This window comes from Balaenoptera musculus, chromosome 3 (assembly GCF_009873245.2).
Source record: "Balaenoptera musculus isolate JJ_BM4_2016_0621 chromosome 3, mBalMus1.pri.v3, whole genome shotgun sequence".
Taxonomy (NCBI): Eukaryota; Metazoa; Chordata; class Mammalia; order Artiodactyla; family Balaenopteridae; genus Balaenoptera; species Balaenoptera musculus.
Genome location: NC_045787.1, coordinates 157798078 through 157823472, shown reverse-complemented (window position 1 = coordinate 157823472; position 25395 = coordinate 157798078). Strand labels below are relative to the sequence as shown.

At 50.1% G+C, this 25395-nt stretch overlaps 1 protein-coding gene across 7 annotated transcripts in view; it reads right to left on the bottom strand.

The window, feature by feature from the left end:
• Window positions 1-6852: 6852 nt before the first annotated feature.
• Window positions 6853-25395, bottom strand: part of SUGP2 (SURP and G-patch domain containing 2) — a 30502-nt gene continuing 11959 nt past the window's right edge. For 3 of the 7 annotated variants that reach the window (XM_036846674.1, XM_036846676.1, XM_036846677.1), the window contains exons 5-11: window positions 21246-21733; window positions 20085-20196; window positions 15806-16326; window positions 13902-13963; window positions 10446-10582; window positions 9687-9807; window positions 6853-7114 (exon numbers count right to left, since the gene is read on the bottom strand). In XM_036846674.1, the coding sequence (XP_036702569.1) occupies window positions 9687-9807; window positions 10446-10582; window positions 13902-13963; window positions 15806-16326; window positions 20085-20196; window positions 21246-21733 (1441 nt within the window). In that variant the 3' untranslated portion in view covers window positions 6853-7114. Of the gene's footprint in view, window positions 9152-9686; window positions 9808-10445; window positions 10583-13901; window positions 13964-15805; window positions 16327-20084; window positions 20197-21245; window positions 21734-25395 lie in introns of all 7 variants that reach the window. The other 4 variants (XR_005019270.1, XR_005019272.1, XR_005019271.1 and 1 more) reach the window with 3 other exon arrangements.

Here is a 25395-nt window from a genome sequence, read left to right as displayed (position 1 = left end):
AGGCGCATGGCTGGGGAAGGGATAGGAAGAGCTTCTCCCTGGCCCCCCCCCCCCACATTCCCCATGACTCAGACAGTTTGGAGCAAACCCCTCTCACTCTCTGCATGGGGGAATCTGTCTACATTTTATATATTTTCTACAAAAATCACATCACACTTTGCAATTTCATCCTTTCGGATCCTACAAAAATCACATCATGCTTTGGATTTTGTCCTCCAGGGTCTCTTTTGTGAAAAACGTCATCATATTTTACATCCAGAGACCCCTTAACTTCTCCCTACTTTCCCTCTATTTGCTTTGTTCCCAGGATTCCATCTCACATCTGTGGACATTGAGAGTCATGCCCTGGGTTGACCTCGGTGAGTTTCCCCATGAGGGAGAGGATCATGGCTTTTAAAGACACTGGCCCAGATCAGTTGGCAAAAAAGGCTGGAATATGGAGCAACCCCGAGGAAAACAGCTTGGCAGTTCCTCAAAAGATTAAACATAGAGTTGCTATAGGATCCTGTAATTCCACTCTTTTATGTATAGACCCCAAAGAATTGAAAACAGATGTTCAAACCAAAACTTATACACAAGTGTTTTCAGCAGCACTATTCACAATCGCCAAAAGGAGTAAACAATCCAAATGTCCATTGACAGATGAATGGATGAAGAAAATAGGGTCTAGCCACACAATGAAATATTACTCAGCCATGAAAAGGAATGAAGCACTGACACATGCTACAATATGGATGAACCCTGAAAACATCATGCTGAGTGAAAGAAACCAGACACAAAAGTCCACATAGTATATGATCAATTTCTATGAAATGTCCAGAACAGGCAAATCCATAGAGACAGAAAGCAGAGTAGACATTATTAGGGCTGGGGGAGGGGGGACTGGGGAGTGACTGCTAATGGGCATTGGGTTTCCTTTTGGGGTGACGGGAATGTTCTGGAACTAGATAGAGATGGTCCTTGCACAACACTGTGAATGTATTAAATGTCACTGAATCGTTCACTTTAAAATGGTGAATTTTACGTTATGTGAATTTTACATCAATAAGAAACAAAAAAATTGGGGTAATCCTCATGGAAGCCAGCAAGGAAGGCGGTGCTGTCCCTGCCAACACAGGCAACCACTGGGCATTAGCAATTCATTAAACATTTGTCTGGGCGTGTGGTCAGCAAAGACGCCCCTTCTCAGGTACCTGTTGGCTGCCTGCATTGCTTTCCTCCAGATCCCTTGCTCATACACACTTCTCGGCTGATGCTCCAGGATGGGGGTAATCTCCTTATTCTACAAATGAGGAAACTGAGGTTCCAAGAGGTGAAGTGAATATTGTAAGATCACCCATGTGGCCCTCCCATCACATCACGAACTTGGGACTTTATTTTTAGGAGGAGCAGGCCAACAGGAAACCTCAATGACAGGCTCCCAGTGTCACAGAACGATGGAAAGAGTGCAGTGAACGTTTGTGAGCTTCGAAGCATGCTGGTGCTGATTCTCAGAAGCCCGGCATTAGATACTACCATTCTCCCATTTTATAAATGAGGAAAATAAGGCTCAGATAGGTAGATCACTCACCCCAGGTCACACAGCACAGGGAGGACATATTAGGACTGAGGACTCAAACCCTCAAGTTCTGCTTTGCTCTGGGCTGCCTCTGGGCAAAAGCAAGTTATCAAGATGTGGACACTGAAATCCTGAAGCTGAAACCTCAAATCTCACACCTGGACCAGGAATTCCAGGAACTGGGAAGTGGTGCTCCCACAAGTCCAAACAGAGGAATCTCTGGAGAAAAATCAAGCAAAGAAAAGCTCAGCTCATGAGGTCCCCCTCCTTGGGTCCTGAAGGAAGCAGCTGGTGTCAGATTCATCGTGGGGCTGCAATTCCTCAGTGTCAAAGTTCCCAGGGCGGTGAGCATGGGCTTGGTGGGAAATAGGAATGGTGCGTACGCATGCATGTGTGCGTGCACGTGTGTGCGCGCATCTGTGTCTGTATATATACATGTGGTTTTGAGTCTGCATGTGCACATGTGTGTCTTTGTGTGTGTGTATGTATGCATGTACATGCACACGTGTGTGTACATATGGGGAGCTTCAAAACCAGATGAGACCAACTGGAAATCCTGGCATTTAGTGTGAGTCTGGAGTCAGGCTCCCAGGCCTCAGTGTCTCCACTGGGAAATGAGCCAGTTTCTGCTGGATGTGAAGATTAGAGTCCAGAGAGACCACTGTCTATCAGAAGATTTGTCACAGATTTGTCTGAGCTACAGGCTGCGAAGTTGACACCTGTGATCTCCTTTGATTCTCAAAGCAAACCCAAGGCTCAGTTTATCATCCACGTTTTCATAGACAATGAATTTTTGTCACTCTAAAATCATGCAAGCAAAAGCTTTCAAACCACACAGAAATGTATGAGGTAAACAGGAAAAATTCCACCCGCAGCTCAGCCCACTTCCCAAGGACCCCTGTTGATAGGTGGGTGTGGAGTTTTCCAGAATTTGTCTGTGACAGTGCATGGTGCAGGTATATATGTTGAGTTTTTATCTCTATTTCCATATAGTTCAATACAGTGTATTAAAACAGCAATGTATGGGAATTCCCTGGTGGTCCAGTGGTTAGGACTCAGTGCTTTCACTGCCACAGGCCTGGGTTCAATCTCTGGGTGGGGAGCTAAGATCCCACAAGCCATGCGGCACGGCCAAAAATTCAAACAAACAAAAAAACGGCAATGTAAATACTGGAGAAAAGTGGCTTTTCAATTAATGGTACATTTTGGACTCCCCAAGCTCATACATCATCATCTGATGTTATGGATGAAGGAGATGGAGTCCCAGAAGTCATGGGGCTTGCTCAAGGTCACGCACTGTCATGCCCCCGGTCTAGGACTTGACTTGGGTCTGCCTGTCCCACCCCAATGCGGGTCCCCTTCAGACACTGTACAAAATACACTTGTTCATTGTCCTTTCATGAAACACTCATTCAGTGCTGGGGGTTTAAAGACAAGAAGGCCCAGGTGAAGGAGCTCTCAAGCCAGGTGAGACAGGGCCAGACTTGGACGCCCCAAGCCAGGGGTGTAAGGGACAGACCTGGGGAAGCCAAAGGGGCAGCAGGGCCTCTGTCAGGGAGAGCAAGACAGGCTGCCTGGAGGAGGAGACATGGGAAATGGGCCTTGAAGGTTGAATGGAGGTCCGGCAGGCATAGTGGAGCCTGGGGGCAGGGTGGAGAGTCACCCCCACTGATGGCCAGCTGGGCAGCTTAGGAGTTTCCCTAACAGTTGACATCCAGGAGTAGGAGCCAATACTTGACCCCAGGGCTCAACCGTAAGTCCCAACAACAGGCTCAAAAGTTTGCTGCCTGCTGTGCAGCACAGTGCCAGCCCTACCTAGATGGGGAAACTGAGGCTCGAGCAGGCACTGAGACTTTGGAGAACTCATTGTGCAGCCTGAGACCAGGCTCTTCCCCTTTCTGGGCCTCAGTTTCTCCATTTTTACAATAGGACAAGACAGCTGGCAGAGTCGTGTAGCTGGGCAGGAGTTTGGCTCCAGCCCCAGCAATAACTGTCACCCCTGCTCCTCCCCTCCGACTGTCCCCATGCCCCAAACACATGGGAGTTTGACAATTTACCCCTCTCCTAGGGACTGGACCCTAGGCCTCAGCCCCTCCTCAGTGGAAGGGGGGCAGTTTGGGGGTGTGACCCCCACCGTCGGGCTGGCCAGGGAGGGGTGAGGAGGGCACGCAGTCAAGGGGGTTATGGATCCTCAAGGACAATGCCTACTTCACAGGTGGGGAAACTGAAGCCCAAGAGGACAGGATATGGAAGGATCAGTAACAAAACCAGTCCCTCAACCCTCTCTAGGAGTGGTCCTGGATTACCCTGCAAATCGGCTGTACCATTTCACTAGAGGAAGCCAGGCACCTTGTCCCACCACCTGCTGTGACAGGCTCCCCTTCCCCTCCCCGCAACTCCCAGCTGGTGCATATCCAGCCCTCATGATGCCCCTTGGGTGGGTGTTGGCCAATTACTGGATAGAGGGGGAAGTCAAGGCCTGGAGAGGCAGGGTCCCCTGCCCAGGCCGATGGGCCCCCTGGGAAAACAAGGTCACCTGCTGCAGCTGTGCTGGCTCCAGAACAGTCAAAATTGGAGGGAGGGGGTGAAGGGGTTAGAGGGATCTGGGGGTAGAAGAGATGGGTGGCAGCTGGACCTGTGTCCTGAATATAGTGCAAGGACATGGTCCGGAGGGGTCAGGGCTGCAAGCTCTGGTTTGCAGTGGAGCACTTCCCAGGGTCCACAGCCCCACTATGCCCTGGCGAGGCAGGCATGGCTGGGGAAACAGGGGCACCCCCAGGGTTGCCCCCAAAGTCGGATGACACAGGAACACTGGAGGGAGGCAGTGAGGTGGGGAGACCCCAGAAATGCCATTTGTAGGGCTTTATCCACAAAGGTTTTCTACGATGTCGGGGCCAAAGTTTTGGGATAACCCATATGGCTATGGATGGGGAACTTGTGAGATAAATGACAGTCCAAGACATATATACATACTTAAATGTTTTTTGGAAAGTTAAGTGGAAAAAAGCAAAAGGCAAAACAGAATGTGAAGTATAATTTTCTTTTTTTTTTTTAAATAAATTTATTTATTTATTTTTGGCTGCGTTGGGTCTTTGTTGCTGTGCGCGGGCTTTCTCTAGTTGGGGCGAGACGGGGCTACTCTTCGTTGCGGTGCGCGGGCTTCTCACTGCGGTGGCTTCTCTTGTTGCGGAGCACGGGATCTAGGTGCTTGGGCTTCAGTAGTTGTGACACGCGGGCTCAGTAGTTGTGGCTTGCAGGCTCTAGAGCACAGGCTCAGTCGTTGTGGCCCCCAGGCTTAGTTGCTCCGTGGCATGTGGGATCTTCCCGGACCAGGGCTCAAACCCGTGTCCCCTGCACTGGCAGGCGGATTCTTAACCACTGCGCCACCCGGGAAGTCCAATTTTCATTTTTAAGGTCTGTATCTAAAATATGCCCATATATACAATCATCTAGGGACTTGCCTGGCGGTCCAGTGGTTAAGACTCCACGCTTCCATTGCAGGGGATGCAGGTTTGATCCCTGGTTGGGGAACTAAGATCCCACATGCTGCGTGGCCAAAACTAAACAAAGAAAATAAAATAATCTACACATAGGGATCTGATACCTGAGCGCTGTGGGTCGTGGAAAATTATCTTCCCACAGTACACACTTCTGTACCTTCTGACTTTAGCCAGGCATTACTTATTCACAAACAGTACTTGAAATCAAACTCATGTGGAAAGACTGTTGAGATGACGCGGAAGCAAGTCTCTAGGCGGCATGCATGGTAAGCCTTACTTTAAATTATTAAATTTATTTTTTGTTATTTTTACATGGGAGTGGGAAAGAGGGGAAACCTCTGTGCTTTGTTCCGCGTCTATCTGGGTCTTGCATTTTCAAAAATCTTTTACAAAGAAAATGTACTCATGTTGCTTGAACAGGCATGTCTGCATGTTATTACACGCGCATGTTATGTAGGTCCGTGTGCAGGCATAGCAAAGGCCTGCTTTAACACTGGAGACTGGAGCTTCTCCGGCAGCACCCTCTGCCTCTCAAGGTCCTGGTCCAGAAGGCTTCCAGGGAGAGGAGAGGCTGTGGGGGGAGGACGTGGAGGGGAGGGGCCCTCCAGGCTCAGAATGGCATGTTCAGGTTCCAGTTAGCCCTAAATGACAAGGTAGCAGAGGAAGAAATCCTTCCCAAATCGCAGAGGGGAAACTGAGGCCTGAGGTGGAGAGACCTGCCGGAGGTCAAAGCCTGAACAGCGTCCTGGGCTGGAGAACCTCATTCTGTGTGCCTTTGTCTAAGTGACCTTCCCCAGCCCTGCACAGTGATACAGGGGAGCTGGGAAGGGCGTCTCCCAAGAGGGAGGAGGAGAATGGGTGGGGTCCTTGTAGGTTCTGAGCAACTTTCTCAGGGAGTGGCATTAAAGCTCATGGTCAGACACCAACCTCCAGGGCTCTGGTGAAGATGATAGCAAACGTGTGGGAGGTTCTTGGGTGACAAGAGCTCCCATCATGATCATATGGGTCCTCGTCACTCCTGAGTGTCCTCTGGGACATAGTGAGAGGAGAAGTTCAGGGGTCTGACACCAGCTTCCTAAGGGGCCCTGTCTCCTCCATCCCCCCCTTTCTTGCTGACAAAGCCCCCCAAACCCTTCCTGGGCTCCCTGCTACCCCGGGCACAACCATACCCCAGGCTCCTGCCCATTACACTGTGCTCAGGTGGAGGTCCCTGCAAGTCCTGTAGGTGCCAGGCTTGCCCACCTATGTGCTCTTTACCCTCCCTCCTCACCAGATGGGCCAAGGGGCTGCTGATGGAGGAATCAGACACAGGCTGGGCAGAATATGGGAACAGCAGGGAGCTTTGAAGATGTCCCACAGGCCAGCTCCTAACTCAGGGGGAAGCCCAAGTGGGCCTTGGTCTAACTCTGGCAGCTGGAACCCCGACCCTGAGATCAGGGAAGGCATTGAGGTGGGCAGGTGAATTGTGGGCAGCTCAGGTAAAGCTCCCATGTCCCGACACCCTCTCAAAGGCAGATTTCTGTACCCAGCAATAAACCCCCCTCTCCACAGAAAACAGGGTGGACCCACCCACTGTTTGGCCCTGATCACTACCTGCTTTCTGGTACCCTCTAGGCTTTCCCGGTGACTTACCAGGCCCCCCAGCTGCAGCATGCCAGTCAGAAAGGCCCCCGCAGGCAGAGGGCATGCCTGGGAGGCAGCAGTGTTTACGACCTAGCTCCACGTAGGCCCTACAACATCTACCATGTGTTCCCCAACCAGTCTGATTTAAAAACACATCAATGGAGACCATGGAAAACTGGGTTTTCTCTACATTTATTTCAACTGCTAAATGATTAACAACAACCACAACTTCTTAGATTAAAAAAAAGAAAAAAAACCCAAAGCTTCCATTTTGTAACATCACAAACGTCTTCTAGGTTTTACCAAGGACCAAAAACGCTAAATTTCTCTATATGATTTCCAGTGATGGAAACAAGGCAGAGACAGTAAGCACCCAAAGTGGTGAGTTAGCACTTTCCGGATGCCTGTCGTCCTCATGGAAGAGACCCTGGAACTAGAATGACAGAAAAGACACTGTGACTTTGACAAGGCTATGCAACTGCACATCGCACTTGCTCACGCGTGCTCCCCGTAGAGCGGTCTCTGCTGGAGAGGGCAAGGGCGGGCACAGAGGGCCAGCGCGCTGGTCCCCAGCTGACAGCTGGCACAGGGACGCACCACCACGCTCCTCCCCGGCCCACGCAATGCCTTCACTGCCTCAATGCCAACTCCACAGAAGCGCCACCTGAGTGCTTACAGGACTTTCCAGGCTCAAGAAGTAGGTGCTCCCTTTGACGACTGCCAAAGGCTCACAGTGTCAGCTCAAAGCAGGACACCCCCAGGAGGAGGAGTGGCAGGAGGCTGTGGGAACAGGGCTCAAACCCCGGGAATTCCTAAAGTATTTTACTTATAAATAAAAGCAGAGAAAGCCAAGGATGAACATACTAGGACAAAGCGAATATGATGGTCAAAGCTACGCTTGAAGAAAGAGCCAGGACCCATGCTGGGGGGTGCACACCTCACTCAGCACCAAAGGGTGCTCTGTGAAAGGCCATGCGGGATTGAGGCCCTGTTCTCAGAGTTCTATCCCTTTACCTGACCCCCAGCCAATGTGGAAGGCTGTTGGAAAGATTAGAAGAGAAAGGAGGTGAACCCCCATAGCTGTGGTTCCCCCAAACCACACCACCCCTGCAGGCTATTTCAACTCTGCTGAAGAACCTCCAGCATGTCCGTGGCCATAAAGATCTGCCAGTTTCCAAAGCAACAAAAGTGACCAGAAGCAAGCAGAGCCCTGGGGACTACCCGTGGCATGAAGAAGGGCAACATCAGGCTGGCACGTAAGATGCTGGCACAGGCCCGTGACGCTGTGCTGGTGAGTGTGGGCCGACAGACAAGACAGATCCAGAGAAGCCTGGGACTACAGCCCAGGAGGTCTCGGGCTTTGAGAAAGCAAGGATTTCACAACAGCCAATACAAGTGGCTGACAGGGAAACTCACTGCTGTGTCCCCCAAGCTTATAGTATCAGCAGGATCCTGTTTTCCAGACTTTAGCATGTATTTAAAACTTCAACACTGCTGCTTTATGAGGAAGGGCTGAGAGATTCCCACAGCCTGAGAATTTCGCATGTAGTTGCAAGAGGCAGAGTGCGAGAAGCTGGAAGGGGCGGCAATCATACGCCTTGAAATAGCAAACAGCTGCAGAGCCCACCCCAAGAGGATCCTTTCTGCTCTGTACAAAGGCCCTAATAAAACCATTCTTTACACTGCCACACATGCAAAAAATGAAGAGTCTTGAAGAGTTTACACCTCCCACCCCTTTGTAGGAGAGACTCCATATGTGGTTTAAAAAAAAAACAACTAGTTTGCTTTGTGGATTCTAAGAGACACGTAAATTTGGGGAAAGTTTCATCGGTGTAATGATTACTCCCCACTGAATACAGCTGCTGAATACATTGCTGAAATTTCGTTAAGTCTCTTGGGATGCATTTAAGAGATGAGACTCCATAAATAACATGTTCATCGAATCCAGTACCTCCACTTGTTTAAAGAGCTTCAGCACTCCGACTGACAGCTATGGTACCAGAGCACAGACCTCATTATTACTGATTTATATTCCCTATTTAAATTTGAGAAGATACGATCTGTGACTGTTTCGGTATCAAGTTTGCTAGCAGATCACTTTTAGAGAGCAATGTGTCCAGGGACAGGAAAACCGACAGGAGCTGGTTCCTGAGCACTTAAAGGGCGCTGGTGCTTTCAAGGGCAGCCCCACCTTCTGAGCGGAACCAGGGGAGACTTGGAGAAGACTTGCTGCCAAAAGCATTTGGAAGAGGGTGAAAGGCAAAAGCAGATTGGAAATGGTGCGTTCTTTTTTTAAGAAAAAGAAAAGCCAGCGGGTGGAACCTCCGCACCAGAAACTGCAGAGACGTTTGTTTTTTGTGTACACACCAAACCTACTTGGGCACTGGTTCCAGGGCAGATCCGGGACAGAGGTGGCGTTTTAAGAGTAATTGTTGCTTCAAGCCTTATCTTTCTCACCAATGGTTTTCATCTATTCAGGGAGAGAACGATTTTGTTCAAAACTGAGATGGAAATTATGGGTGGGGAGGACAACTAAAAGGAGAGGAGAAAGATAGGATATTTATAGGCCAAAGGCCCCGCAGAAGGAAAAGGATTTGAAGACCCTCAGAAAGGGATGAGGCAGAGTGGCGTCCTCTGCAGCACCAGCTTCCAGGTCACCCTTACACTTGCAAGACACCAGGCCGCTCCCGTGGTGGCTTGTTTCCACAAGATGGCCACGTACAGTCGCACCTGGGAGCCCAGTGCTGAGGCCGCACCATGGGCTGCGTGCAGTGGCGCTTGGCGAGCATGGGGCTCATTCCTTCAGCCTGGAAGGTGAGAGGTGGGACACATCCACATCCAAACACTCCTTGTTTCCCTCACAAAATTTTATGATCTTTTGGGGGGAGTGATATTTTGATGTTTGGGTTTTGAGTGGGGCACACTAACTTTTCTAGAGGAAGCGTCTCTGTGTACCAGAACATCAGCTTAGGCAGAATGCCCCCCACACTAGCTCACACACATACCTATTTGTTGGCCCGTTTGTGTCTGTACATCTGCATCATCCTCTGACGGAACACGTCAAACGTGTCTTCTTTGTGCTCCTGCCCGTCGGCACCCAACCCCTCCCCTTCCGAGGCAGTTCCCCTAAGGAGCAAAATGGAGAGTTAGCCACACCTGAGCCCAGAGCCCGGCCACCAGGAGATGGAAAATAGCCTGAGCCATCAGAGTGGGACAGAGGTATGAGGGACACACAACAGTGACAGCAAGGGAGGGGGAAAATAAAGACACAATTCACAGTGGGGAACAAGGGATACTCACCCGTGCAGGCATGCAAACTTTCTGAGAAGTATGCTCAGAAGCCAGCCCCTGATTACAGCAGAAAGCCTCCCCAGCAGGTGCTAAGCTCAATTTTAACTGAAATGCTTGCTGGATGCTAATGGGGCTTAATAAACTCTGGGCCGTGCTCTACCCTGGCTAGTCTTCATGTGGGCTCCTGGAAAAGGGAAGTGGCTCTTAGCGTAACTACCCAGCATTACCACTCAAGCTTTTATGATAATAATGAATGTGGCCAAATGCCAGGGACCAAGTCTATGCAAGTGCAGCAAGGAGCTGTGTGAACACCTGCATATGTAAATGATCTGCTATAAGCCATGTTCGACATGAAGGAAACCAAGAATCAGGCTGCAGGTCAAAGGACTTAGGACCAGAATCCCACAGAAAGCCTCATCTCCCCAGGCACGGTTGCCCATCCCCACCCCTGGCCCCCAGCGCCCACTGCGTACACGCTGACGGGCTCCCTGATGCCCTTCCCACAGGAGCCCAGGCCGTGGCCCTCCTTCCAGCCCATCTTCTGTAGCATCTGGAACCCCAGGTTCTTGTCGGTCAGTTTCTGCTGGGCAAAATCAAAGTCCTGGGGTTTCTGAGGAGAGAGAAGAGTGTGGCATGTGAGGTGCAGCAAAGCCCCTGGAGCAAGGGTCTGCGTGGGTTACACCTGGACATGGTCCAGTACTAACACCCCTAATGCCTCCCTGACTCCACAGATGCTCAAGATCAAGCCATGGTCCTGGCAACATTCCCTGGGTGGGTTGAGACCTCTAAAGGTTGTAGGTCACCAGCTTGAGGTATCCCCACAGAACCACGCCAGACCAGCCTCTCAGGCTTCACCGTGACCACTCTTGTTGCAGTGTTGAGGCTGTGAATTAAACTTCGTGAGAGGATGGTGGGTCCTGGGGCCAAAGGGTGAGTAGGAAGAGCCCAGAGTGGAGACCTGGATAAAGAGAGTGGCCCTGTGATGACCAGAGGGCATATCCCAGGCTGAGGGACACAGGGCACAGGACCTGAGGCAGGAAGGCCCCTGGAGTGCAGGAGTCAGAGGGGCAGCAGGGCTAAGGCAGGAGGGATCCAGAAAGGCAGTGGAGAGAGGCTGTACAGAAAAATCGGTTCAAAGGGTCCTCCCTATTTGACCCCCACTCCTCTCCGACTGCTTCATTCATTCTCATGGGCTTCCAAAACTCTGAGCAGTGACCCCATCCTGGAAGCTTCCCTGGCTGCCCTCAGGCATTACTCAGCAAACCTGACTGACCTATGTGTCTGTCTGGTCCTTCCCAGGTCTGGAGCTCTGAGGGCTCCCCAAGGGCAGGGACCGGGTTTTACTTGGACTCTGGGGTCCATGTCTAGCACAGAGCAGACCTCACTGAGAGCCAGTGCAGCTGGGAAGAAGGATGGGGCCTGGGAAAGACCCTGTGGATGGAAAGGTAAGAAGCCCTAGAGGAAGTCTGGGCTCCAAAGCTGACTGTGGGAAGACAAATTAAAAAGCCTAGAGGCCTCTGGAGGAGGAGCCTGCCCCGTGTGAGCAAAGGGGATTTCCATTCACTCATGAATATTCATTAGCACCCACAGTGTGCTGGAACCGCTGGGCAGCTGGGGGCTCAGAGTCCCTGCCGCCTGAGCCTGTTTCTTTAATCCGTTTACTAAACACTGAACACAGCCTGTCCCCAGGGCCTCACATGCTCCCAGGGAGAAGGTTCCTCTGTCCTGATCAATGCAGCTGGGAGTAGTGGAGAGGGTCTGAGCAGGGGAAGTGTGGGAGGGGAAGAGGATGGGGAAGGCAGAGGGAAGGCTGGCCATGGGTCCCCAAATGGCAGGCTTGCATCTCCCTTCAGGAAAGCTGTTCAGGTGGGAGCAACAGGAGGAACAGGGGTCCACTCAGCTGGACAGATCTTTGTGAGTGTTCAACTGTGTCTAAGAATCACCCTGCCTGGTTTCCTGGGGCTGGAGCAAAGCCATGCACCATAGGCCAGGCTGAGGTGTGCACAGAGAGCTGCAGGGGAGACCTCCTCCCTGCCTGCAGTCACCCCAAAGAGAGATCCATGTTTGCAGGACACCAGCTGGCTGCACACCGGGTTAACACACATTTCATTTAATCCTCAAGGTATCTCCTACATGCAGGATAGGTGCAACTGCCCCACTTTACAGATGTAAAAACAGAACCCCAGGATTCACATGCCAACATTAGATGGCCAGACTGAGCCTGAAAAGGCTGCCTTCTCAGCAGGCTGTGCCTCACCCAGGCCACCAGATGGGTACCCGGGTGCTGGGTCAGCTTAAAACCCAACACAGCTGTTAAGACCACAAGCTTCGGGTACAGGAAGGTCCCTGCTCTCAGCTGTAACTGGGGTCACACTGACGCTTCCTCTGGCCATTGATATTGACGCAATGCACTCAGAACAGGTCTGAGCCACAACTTGGGCTTTGCTCACCCCCTGACACCAGCAGAGACCTCGCCTGGTTCCCCACTCACCTCCCTGACCTCTAGAGACCTGTGATGTCCCCACATGTATCCCAGGTGAGCTTGTCTAGCCTCATCTGCCCCGACATGTGTCAGCCCAGCTGTCTGGAGTGTGCCCCCTTCTCCTTCCAATGACCTGCTCCCACAGGGGCTCCCCATTTCAGTCAATGGCAGCTCCATTCTCTTAACTGTCCAGGCCGACAACCCTGGAGTCACCCTGGACTCTTGGCTTTCTCTTCCACATCCAATTCATGAGCAAGTCCCACCAACTCCACCTTCACCTCTCCTGGCCCCCCGGCTCTGCCTCACCCCCCACCCCACAGGCTGCTCTCAACACAGCAGCCATAGTGGCCATGTCTTCCACCCAAATCCCCACCGTGGTTCTCCAATGCCTCTCCCAAAGAAGGGGCCACAGTGCTGACATCCATCTACAAGCCCTATGTGACCTGGGTGCTTGCCACCTCTACTTCCTCACCCCATCACTCCATTCTAGGCACAAAGGGCTCCCTACTGACCTGTGACTGATCTGGGGCTTCTCCTAGGCCTCCCTGCTTAAAGGGTACCCCCCAACCCACCTTATTCCTTGTCTCCCTTTGACCTGCTTCTCTGCACCCACAGCACCCACCATTCCTGGTCCTGCACATTTCTGTTGCTGCCAGCCCCGCTCATGGCTGCCTCTAGGTGGGCAGATGGAGCTGGGAGCACAAGAGGTGCTGACCAGTTAATAAACACACACACACACGCACATGTACTCGGCGTACTAGCAAAGTAGCGCACTCTTTTAACCACAATTATAGTCTACTAAATCTGAACTTCTCATTGGCTGAGACATTATCTTGTTCATCTCTCCAATCCATTGCACATATCAGGCCTCACACGTCCATTAAATAGACTAATTACTCCCTCTTGTGGTTTTGGGCAATGCAAAACACTTTTAAGAAGTCCCGAGGGGCTTCCCTGGTGGCGCAGTGGTTGAGAGTCTGCCTGCCAATGCAGGAGACACGGGTTCGAGCACTGGTCTGGGAGGATCCCACATGCCGCAGAGCAACTAAGCCCGTGTGCCACAACTACTGAGCCTGCGCGTCTGGAGCCTGTGCTCCGCAACAAGAGAGGCCGCGACAGTGAGAGGCCCGCACACCGCGATGAAGAGTGGCCCCCACTCGCCGCAACTAGAGAAAGCCCTCGCACAGAAACGAAGACCCAACACAACCAAAAATAATAAATAAATAAATAAAAATTAAAAATAAATAAATAAATACAGGCTGTTGTTAACTGACAAGAGGCTTGTGCTTAAAAAAATATGAAGTCCCGGGAGAGAAAAGGCTGTGTGTTGTGCTTTGTATGCTGACACCTGGCCTGAAGTATGAGTATAGCTTAGTCACGCCAGTGCCCTTTGGAACTCTGGCAAACTCTGACTACGTCACACGTAAGGACTCACAGCCACGCTCACCTTCTTCTTGGTCACGGGACGACCCCGAGGCCTGTCATAGGCAATTCGAACTGGTTCGTGAACTGGAAGACAAAAGAAATGGATATATACACATATATGTACTTTCCCCGAATTATTTAGAAGATGAGGGTGCTGTAGTTTGGGCTTATAGCCCCTCTGCTGACAGAAGGTGGCTAGGAGCTGCACCACAGGGCCAGCCCTTCGGCCCTGGCTCCTCTAAGGAATCGTGTGACCCACAGAGTGCCTAGGCAGAACAGAGGCTCAACTGAGGGCTGCCTTGCAGTGGGAGAGTCTACCTAAGCGTGACTCCCACGTTTATGACGAAGGACCTGACACGTGGATCATTTTCCATGACCGTAGGAATACATTTTGCTTCAACAAATGAGCTATTTGCAACACCGTGCCCTCCTCATGTCCCTGCGACTGTTCCATAGATAGAGAAGTCAAGTCCACTCAGAACTTTCTAGTAAAAACAACCATGCTTCTCATACACAGCACCACATCACATTATTATTATTGTTATTATTATATTTGACAAAGGAGATATCAGCAGGTCTGGTACTATCTCATCAACCACCCTATCAAAATAACTGAGAGCTTCTAAAGTAGAAAGAATTCCACTTTCCCCCCATGAAAGCCATCTTAACAAGCATTCTGATGTGCTACCACACTCTGATAAGTTCTGAAGGACATAAGAGTTTAGTAGAACAGTTAGAAGTCCATTGCAACACCAAGGTTTCCAAACACAAACCACGAGAACTGTTCCTTTAGCAGGAGAAACTATACTGACACTGCTGGGTGTGAATATGATGGTCTCAATAACGTAGCACACACAGGCTCTCCGCACACGATGGAGGCCTGTTCACCAAAACCACCTGCCACACAAGCGTCGCAGCATCAGCTCCACACAGGCCCGGCTGTGTGGAGACCTGGGTGGGCAGCGAGCAGCCCAACAAAAGGCGGGACATGATGTGGTTCACCTACTGACAGTCTAGAAAAGGCAAAACCACAAGGCCAGAAGATGGTCAGTGGTTGCCCGGGCTGGGTAGAGGAGGAAACTGCAGAGGGACACAGAAACACTTCTCGGACGAGCTCCAGCTCGGCCGTACTGGGGGGCTCATGCCTATACACCTTTGCCAAAACTCCGTGAACTGTCCACTTGAAAAGGGTGCACCTTTACTGCTGGTAAATTGTACCTCAAGAACCTTGACCTTCCCCACAGGTAGGTAGGAGATGGTCTTCCATGGCCAAGGCTGGCAGAGCATGGGTTGCACAGCTCCCACTAACCGCTGCCCAAGACTGGTCCCGGTCCGTGTCCTCCTGCCTCATCGTCACTAAGCAGTCATCACTACCCTGGGGTCTTCGGGGGGGTGGGGGCACTCAGAAAGCTGGACACGCCTCAAGATCACAGGCAGGAAACAGCCAAGATGACCCAGGCCCATTTCTTCCACAGCCAGGACTCCCCTGTTGGAAGCTGAGCAATAATGGAAAATAACAAGCAGCATGTGGGGTGCTAGAAGCCAAACACAGCATCTCCTTAGAATGCCAACCTCAGACCAACTGGAAACGTCAGTTTCTCATGAACGTTTTGGACTGTGTGCAAAACCAATAGGACTATTTTAGGTTAAAAACATAAGACTGAAGAACTCCATGTTGTGTTGGCCCTGGGAGTGTTCTGGAAGGTAATGTCCAGGTTAGCTGAAGCAATCAGAGGCGGAAAGGGTGACGGGGGCCAGCTGGTCATCTTGCACCTGAACTTGGGCTGAGGGCCAGGTAAATTCTTCAAAACAGTCAGACAACGTCTCCACAATTTTTCATGGCCCACAACCGAGCACCATGACTCCTCCTCAGGTGTTAAACAGAAGACCGTGCTGGGGGCACTGTGTCGATAGCCAGGCACTCACCTTTGGGCTCCTGGATGAGACACAGCCTCTTGGGAGCCGGAATCATGCCGACCTTCAACGACTTGCTGCTGACTCTCTTCCGGGGGAAGCAGGCCCCTGAGGAGGACTGTGACAGGGCAGGCGCACCAGCCGGGCCATCCTCGGCCACCTCGCTCAGGAGGCCATCAGCTGGGGGGCTGCCCTCCGAGCCCTCGGACTTGGTCGACCCTCCTGCCGGCCTGGATGCCCCTCCAGGAGTGGGGGCCTCCTCACCCCTTTCCTCGTCCTCCTCCTCATCCTCCTCCTCGCCCTCATCTTCCTCAGGCATCACCTCTGGGCTCTCCAGCTCAGCCTCGTGCTGAGAGGGCTCATCCTCAAACTCTCCTTCCCCCTCCATGGGCTCCAGGGGGCTCTCCTGAGAATCGGCGCTCTTGCTGGCATGAAGGTTCAGCGGAGATGACGTAAAGCAAATCGATGGGCACAGTTCAAATACTTTCTTTCGATAGAATTTGAAAGCTGAACTGTTTTGGTCATGTAGAAACCTGGGATAAAGATGAAATACATTGGTTAACCAGAGGGTTCTTTATAAACATTCCTATTTTCTGAAACTGTCCAAATGGACCTGACAAAGCTGGGGGTGGGACAAAGAAGCAAACGCATGACCTCTTTCCACCAGCTGTGGCTGATGGGCAGCTTTACAATGAGATAGAAGGCTTGAAGAGTATTAGTAATTTAATGAAGGAGCCAGAACATAAGAGGCCTAATTGCTTTCTGGGGGAGGGAGCTGTAGGAACAAGGTATGCAGGGACGACCAGAGAACATGCTAGAACGAGCTCTAACACTACAGCCAGGAGATCCGACCTGGGCCTTACCTCATCTCTTTCTGATTACATCACCGGCCACTCTGGGCCTGTGTGTGCTCACTGTGACTCTCTGGTTCCTCCCATACTCCAGCCATGAGATGGAGAGAGGTGTGTCACCTCCTGCCTCATGTCCTGCAGCAAAGCTGCGTGAATGTGCTGGCAAAAAGGCCTCTCTGAGCCTCGGAGTCCAATGGCCCTAGCCACAGCTTGGAGCTGCGGCTGGAGTAGGAAACCAAAAACACACAAAATTTACTTGGGCCAAAGGAAAGACAGCCCTTGTTCTTGGACAGGACAACTCAGGCTCATAACGAAGTCAATTCTCCCTTAATTAAATATTAATGTATAAAAGTAAAAGCATCATTTTTTTCTGGATCTGAACATGATTCTTAAGTTCATATAGAAACATGAGTATGTAAGACTATCTAGGAAACCCCTGAACAAGATCAACAAGGGGCCCAGTTCCACCAGGTATTACAAGGTGTGCGAAGCCTCTATAGTTAAAACAGCATGCTACTTGTCTATGGACAGACAGACCAAGAAAAAGGCCAGAAACACAGTATCTGATGAAGGTGGCCTCTCAAACCACTGTGAAAAAGAATAGTCTTTTCAACGAATGGTGTTGGGACAACTGGGCAGCTTTTTACAAAAATATTTAAATTGGATCTATGCTGTACTCTCTGCTCCTGAATAACCCTACACCGATCAGAGATCTAAATGTAAAAACCAAGCCATACAAGTTGTAGAAGAAAATACATAAATGTCTTTATAATCTGAGTGTAGGGAGATTCTTTCTAACTGTAACTCTGTATCCAGGTGCAACGAGATAAAACTGAGAAATTTGACTACATCAAACGTTTCTGCGCTGCAAAACATACCATAAGTAACGTGAAAGATAAATATCCAACTATGAAGGAAATAGATACAATTACATTACAGGTAAAAGGTCAGAGAAACTAGAAAGAATAAATCCAAAAAGCCCAATCAAGAAAAGGGCAAAGATTAAGAACTTCTGCCCTCCAAAAGACACTGCTAGAATGAGAAAACAAGTCACAGACTGGGAGAAATTATCTGCAGACCACACACTTGACAAATAACTTGTATCAAGAATATATAACAAACTCTCCAAGTTCATTAATAAGTAAATAAATGACCCAATAAAACAATGGGCCAAAGATCCGAGCAGACACTTCACTAAAGAAATACACAAGCACATGCAAAGATGCTCAGCACTGTTAGTCCTCAGAGAAACACAAATGAGAACCACAGTGGGACACCCCTCCCCCACACCAGGACGGCTAACATGAAGACTGACACTATCAAGTGCTGGTGAGGATGGAGAGGAAACAGAACTCTCACCCAAGGTGCTGGAAATGCAAAACTGTGCCACCACTTAGAAAGACAGTCTGGAAGTTTCTTCAAAAGTTAAACACAGACCCACCATTGTGAGCCAGCCTTTCTCTGCCTCAGTATTTTACTGGAGAGAAATAAAAGCAGACCTTGTACATGACTGCTCACAGAAGGTTCATCTGAAATCGTCCCAGACTGGAAACATCTCAATGCCATCAACAGCTGAATGGGTAGATAACTGTGGTCCAGCCATACAATGCGATACACTCAGCAATAAACAGGAATGAACTATGGATACACACAACGTGGATGAACCCGAATAATTATGTGGAGTAAGAAGCCAGACAAAAGGAGAGAACAAACTGCATTTATACAAAATTATAGAAAATACAAACTATTTACAGTGAGAGAGCCCTGATCAGCAGCTGCCTGCAGGAAGGGATGACAAGGAAATTTTTGAGTCATGGATGTGTTCATCATCTTGATGGTGGTGATGGCTGAATGAGTGTAAACACGCATTAAAACTTATTAGACAGGGACTTCCCTGGTGGCGCAGTGGTTAAGAATCCGCCTGCCAATGCAGGGTTCGAGCCCTGGTCCGGGAAGATCCCACATGCTGTGGAGCAACCAAGCCCGTGTGCCGCAACTACTGAGCCCACGTGCCACAACTACTGAAGCCCACGCGCCTAGAGCCCGTGCTCTGCAACAAGAGAAGCCACCACAATGACAAGCCCGCGCTCCGCAAGGAAGAGTAGCCCCCGCTCACTGCAACTAGAGAAAGCCCGCACGCAGCAACAAAGACCCAAGGCAGCCAAAAATAAATTAATAAAAAAAACTTATTAGACAAATATGTGCAGTTTATGGCATGTCAATTATACCTCAACAAAACTTTTTTTTAAAAAAGGGCAAATGATATGAACAGTTTACAGAAAGATATTCAAAGGACACAAGTTTATGAAAAGAGGTTCAATTTCACTCATAAGAAAAACGCAAACTAAAACTTCACTGAGAAAATTAGAAATTCCTCACCAATCCCACTGGCTCAAAGGCATGCCAAAAGGTGGGGGGTGGGGACAGGCACTCATGACACTCCTAGGAGAGTGGCCCTCAGGGAGGGGAATTTGCACTAACAAAACTTAGTTTGCATTGAACTATGATTCAACAATCCCCTTCTGGAAGATACCCAAAAATTCTCACCACAAACACAGAGATTGTGTGTAAGGCCAAACTAGAAGTGTGCGCTTAGCCACTACTGGGTCCCAGAAATGCTCCAGGAAATGTAAAGTTTTTAACTGTATTCTTAACTAAGCTGAGGCACGACTCTCCAGCATGTTGGGAGCAGGGTGAGGGCCCGGAACCCCTAGCTGGCAATAGGACACAATCCACACAGCATGGGAACCCCACCCACTCCAAGGGGAGCCCAGCCGGGTTACGGCTCAGTACTGGGAACACATGGCCCTCAGGCAGCCTCTCCCTGAAGGAGAACCCGCACCCTGCAGGCAGAGTGGGGCTCTGGTTCTGTGGCCTCTGGGCTGTGTGGTGTTGAATGATTACGCCATCTGAAGAATGGAGAGGATAATGGTGCCCCCTCCTGGCACAAGGGTGACAAGCCATCACTGCGTGGAAGTGCTTGTTGCTCACACCTGGACCAAAACCCACCAACATGCTACATGAGCTGCACATTCTCGTCCTGCCCAGAGTAGCCAGCATGACCAGGGACAGTGCCCTCCTCCTCCTCAGACTCATGGGCGAGGACACACTCTCCTCTTTGCCTCTGCAAAGGTCCGGGGAAACTATAAGCCCCTTGGCCAGGGCATTCTCTCCCCCTTCCCCGGGCCAACGCCCACTGAACCTTAAGATCCAGCTTAAACTTCCCTCTGGGAGAGGCTTTTCCTGATGCCCCAGATGAGGGCAGGTCTCCCAACAACCTAAAACAGATGCTCCCTAACAGCCCTGAGCTCAGCAGAAGTGAAGTTGTGATTTATCCTGGGGCGACCTGCTGTGGGCTCTCAGGACACTCATGGGGTGAACTCCTGTGGGCTCTCAGGACACTCATGGGCTCAAATTAAAGGGGTGTGATGGGTACATACCAAAGGTCGGGGTTGTCAATGCTGTTTTCTATGCTGAATTGTTCAATCTCTGGTCCCACCTGAGCAACAAATTTGGCCAGTTTCTCTGCAGTCTCCATTGTCTTCGTATCAACTACAAAATAAAGCAACTGTCATGTATTGGTTCTGAGCTGCCGATTCCCATGTGAACATCGTGGGGTTGTGGAGGCTGATTACAAAGATGGCCCCTCACTGTACCCTTGCCCTTTGCCATGTGACTCTGCAGCTCTGTCCAGCAGAGGTGGACTCTCTTTTCTCCCCTTGAATTGGGGCTGGCCCTGGAACTCTTGCTGGCTAAGAATGTGACAGAAATGTGGAGTCCAGGCCTGAGAGGGCTCAAGCACCTCCTCTGCCTCTCCTGGATGCCCAAACCCGACTGTCAGGTGAACTGCTGGTGGGTGACAGGCATGTAGCCCACTACCCCTGTCACCTCAGCTGACAGTTCCAGACAACTGGCCGCTGCCTGCAGACAGTGTGCAGGCCCGGCCCAGCTGACTCAAAGCAACACTGGATGCCTCCTGTTTGAAGCCACAGTTTGGATTTGCTTGTTACGTAGCAATAGCTAGAGAAATGTAGCAGTTGTGTAAATTTTTTCCCTCTCCATTCCCACCTAGTGCTGAGCGGGAAGCACTGGCCAGAGGGCAGGGCTGTTGCAGTAGGAGAAGGTAATGGCTGGGAGAAACAAAAGAAACTGCAGGTCAACTAACTCTAAGGAAGGAAACACAGAGACCTTAGCGGGGAAGAGGAAGCAGAACGAGAACACGGGCAGCCTTATGGAACATATAACGGGCAAGAATAGAGAGAAATGGATCAAGGAGCTCAAAGCCCTAAGCATGGGCACATGGCACACCCTGCTGGCCAGCAGGAGGACCTTGCAGGGAAGCACAGAGTCACCAGGCAGCACCTCGTGTCAGCTCCACACTCAGGATAAGAGGAAGGGGGCAGCAGGAGTCTAGGGCCAGCCCCTTGAGGAAGCAAGAGGAGAGAGAGTGCCCCTGTGTGTGCCATCCTGGCCAGGTCCCTTTCGCTGCTGCCTGCTGCCCAGCCCAGCCCACTGAAGCCACCTGTCTCTGCAGAGACCCCCGGGGATAGATGAGCATTGGGGCTGCGGCCCAGAGGAGGGGGACAGGAGTGAGCACTCACCATCAGTAGACAGGCAGGGAGAAGAGGTCTGAGGGGCTTCGGAGACATCCACTCCTGCTGGCTTGGGGGATGGGCCTGAGGCTTCTGGGCTGGGGTCCCGAGGAGAGGGTCCGGCTGGGTCTGGCGGGCAGTCCTTGGCAGCAACATTTCCGTCTGGTTGGGGCGGCTTTCCCTGCAAGGAGCCTGGAGCCTGCCGGCCATGGTGTTTCAGCCTGGTGCCTGAGGAGAGGAGGGTCTGGGTCCCGGTGGTCGCTCTCCTCACTTTCCAGCCCCGGAGTCCTTGAGCTCGAAGCAGCCCCCGCCGCCGCCCTGGTAGGAGCCTCTTCTTGAGGCTCCGGACCGCCCGGGCATATAGCATGGCCCGGACTGCACATTCTGCTGCCATCGGCTTCTGATCTGCTCCTGGCAAGGTCTGGCTCATCCGCTGCATTTCTGCCAGCTTCAGCTTATAATATTTATACTCCAGACTACTGTCATCAGATAAAAACCTATATAACAAAAAAAGAATAGCAGGACATTTGTGAATACACCAGCATGACCAAATTGTCACTGTAAATACACTTCTGCAAACCCTTTCTACTTGGTGGCCTCCCTGCTGTTGGAGAGGCTCTGCCCGGCTCCACCAAGGACCCAGAGCTGGGCCCTGGTCATCTGTCCTGCTCAGAGTGACCACAGGGTGACCAGGAGCTTTGACCAAACACTGGTCGACTCCTCCTCAATTTCCGTCATCAGCAGCCATGAAGGAGCTCCCAGCTCCTGGTGGCCTCGCAATACAAACCAGTTACCCTGAAACCATGGAAGCGCTCTGCTGTCAGGGAGAGGCAGGTGTTGCTCCTGGACATCACTTTCAGGAGATGACGCCCTTCAAATGGTGGACACTCAGCGACCTTTTAACTACATCATTAAGGCCAGTGTGCCACTGCTGTGAAATCACGTGCCAGAGTCATAATGAGGACAGTACAGAAAAGAGGAGTTTGAATTACATGTACTGACATAGAAAGAGATCTGTAATATAGCCCATGGAGAGCAAGCTAGAGAAGAAGATTGATACGTACCATATGAAACTGCTCTGTGTACATAACATCCACGTATATTTGTTTTTTTCACAAAGGTTGAAAGAATATAAAGCAAACTTAAGGATTTGCTCAAGGAACGGGTTAGAAAGGGGAAGGTCACATTATTTACTTTGTTGACCATTTCATTAGCACTTTCTTTCATGTCTATTAACCCTTTCCTTGTAGTCTCTGGGCTTTTTGCACCATTTCTTTCTTGCTTCACGAGTTGAATGCTTACCTTCACTCTTTATTTCTGATACACACGCAAGGTCACACCTTTCCCCCAACCACTGTTATGGCTGCATTCTATATGCAATGCTCTCCCTGCTACTTCCTTCTGAAGAGTTTCTAATTCCAATTCTAATTCTCTTTCATACAAAAGTTATTTAGAAGTCTGTTTTATTTTGGCTGTTGCTGGTTTCAACTTCTATGCATTGCACGATGTGGCCCACGTGATTTTCCTTTCCTGGGATATTCTGTAATTTTCTCCACAACCTCATTCATAACAAGGTTTTTGTGAACGTTCAATCTCAGTTTGTGTTAAAGAACGAGTACTGTTTGGTGAGTATGGCAATATTTCATGCGGCTTTTGGACTGCTTGACGTTGAGATCACATATTAGATGAGGTTCCCAACTACCAATAACAGAAACTGATTGGCTGTGAGGTGGCAGTGCACAGCAGGACACTGGCAGCACCGTGTGATGTGGCATGTCCCTGGTGGGCAGCTCCATATGAAGCTCCTGTTGATGCTCACTGCACAGTCAAGGTCTGGCTGGATATGAGGAAACAGCCTGTGTGCTGGCTCCTCTGCTGCCCTGGACACTCTGCTGGGCCAACAGCAGCATCCTGCAAGACTGCACCCTAACAAGCAAGGGTTCCCACATAAGGGAAGGTTGACCAACACGGAAGCTCCAGTTCTCAAGTCAAACGCAGCCCCTCATCCAGGGCAGAAAGTGGAGTCAGTGCCCAGGTGACCTGGATCCCCACGATGTAAGTCCCTTTCCCCTGGTCGGTTCTAATGCCAAGTGCAGTGTGAGGACATAAGTCACAAACCCATCTCCCCTAGTTCTAGTGGAGCATAACATCAAGAGCATAGAATACTCCTAAGCTAGCCTGCCAGGTTCAAATCCCAGTGTAGCCACTTATTAGCCGTGAGATTTACTGAATCTTTCTGTGCCTCAGTTTCTCCATCTGTAAGATGAGACGGATGATAATAATAAGCTACTTCATCATGTTGCTGTGAGGCTTGACTTATACACTTTTCATTATAAGGAAAATGCTTTGAGGAATTCCCTGGTGGTCCAGTGGTTAGGACTCGGTGCTTTCACTTTTGGGGCCCGGGTTCGATCCCTGGTTGGGGAGCTAAGAACCCACAAGACCTGCAGTGTGGTCATAAAAATAAAATAAAATAAAATAAAAAAGAGCAACATAGGCTTATCATCTCTAGAGATACAGAAGTAACTGTTAAAAGTAGTTTAATGAACTAAAAGCGACTGTCTCCAAGGAGTAGGACTTCCCTGGCCGTCCAGTGGTTAAGACTCTGCACTTCCACTGTAGGGGGCACGGGTTCAATCCCTGGTCAGGGAACTAAGATCCTGCATGCCGCATGGACACAGCCATGGTTTCTGCCATGGATATCATGGCAGAAACATTTTGCCTTCTGTGTTTACTTCAATTCATTTTTTTGGTAAATCACATACAAGTAATACTTTAACTTAAGAATTCAAATATACACACCAAAAACCTAAGTTTACTAGTTCTTTAACACTGTTTTTTGCACACTCTTTCTTCTTACAGTCTCTGGGTAATTCTTTCTGAAGGAGGTCACAGGCGATCAAGTCTCTGAGTCCAGCTCCCTAATCTGTTCTTCATCCAGGTCAGTTCTATCAGCCAACCACTGAGATCATTTCAGCAATCACATTTGTCAATTCCAAGATCCTTAATTGGTTCTTTTCCATAACAAGCAGTTCCTATTTCATGGATACAATATGCTATTATTCACCGAAGACTATTAACTACACATATGTACTTGTAGACAATCTTCTTTTTCTTATAGTAACTGTCTTCTTAGGTGCCAGATCTGCTGAGTTGGGTGGTCTTCTTTCATGCTGCCAGTTTCCCTCAAATACTTGGTTTAGAGCTCAATGCTCATTTCTGATTTGCAACCCCCTCCCACCACCACACATACACCCAGCTCTGGCTATGCTTCCGTCCGCCACCCCTGGCTGTCAGTGATCATGAACCTGCTGGGTAGTGCGCAGTGGTCATGCGACAGAGAGGCATGCTCCTAGTCCTCTCAGGGTCCCCCTTCCCTCCAGCCCAATCACCTCGGCAATCACCTGGAAATTGCCCCTGGGTCTTCCAAGTCTAGATGACATCTTGCCCAGAGGATTTGGTCTCTGCTTTCATCTGTCAATCTGAGGCTATCTAGCCTCCTTCCTTCAGTATGAGCACTGGTTGAGACCACAGAGCCAGAATGTGAATTTCAGCTCTGTCTTTTACTAGCTGTGCCTCCTTGAAGCAAGAGGTCTCTTTTGAGCCTCAAGTTTTCTGTCTGTAAAATCAGGATGACAACATATCTACCTCAAAAGGTTGTTTATGAGGGTTCGGCCAGCTAATGCTTAAAGCAGTAAAGTGCTTAGAACGGTACCAAGTGCACAGAAAGCAAAAGTATTTGCTAAATAAAAAGTATTCAATAACTGATACTGGGGCAATTAGGTTGCTGGGTTTCTTTTTTTTTTTTTACCTTTTAAGTTACATGCCTATCTTATTCAACACATGAACATAATCTAGATGAATTCAAGAATTCTGTAAAGGATTTCCCTGGTGGCTCAGTGGTTAAGAATCCGCCTGCCAATGCAGGGAACATGGGTTCGAGCCCTGGTCCGGGAAGATCCCACATGCCGCGGAGCATCTAAGCCCGTGCGCCACAACTACTGAGCATGCACGCTAGAGCCCAGGAGCCTCAACTACTGAGCCCAAGCGCTGCAACTACTGAAGCCTGTGAGCTTTGGGGCCTGCATGCTGCAACTACTGAAGCCCACGCACCTAGAGCCCGTGCTCTGCAACAAGAGAAGCCACCGCAATGAGAAGA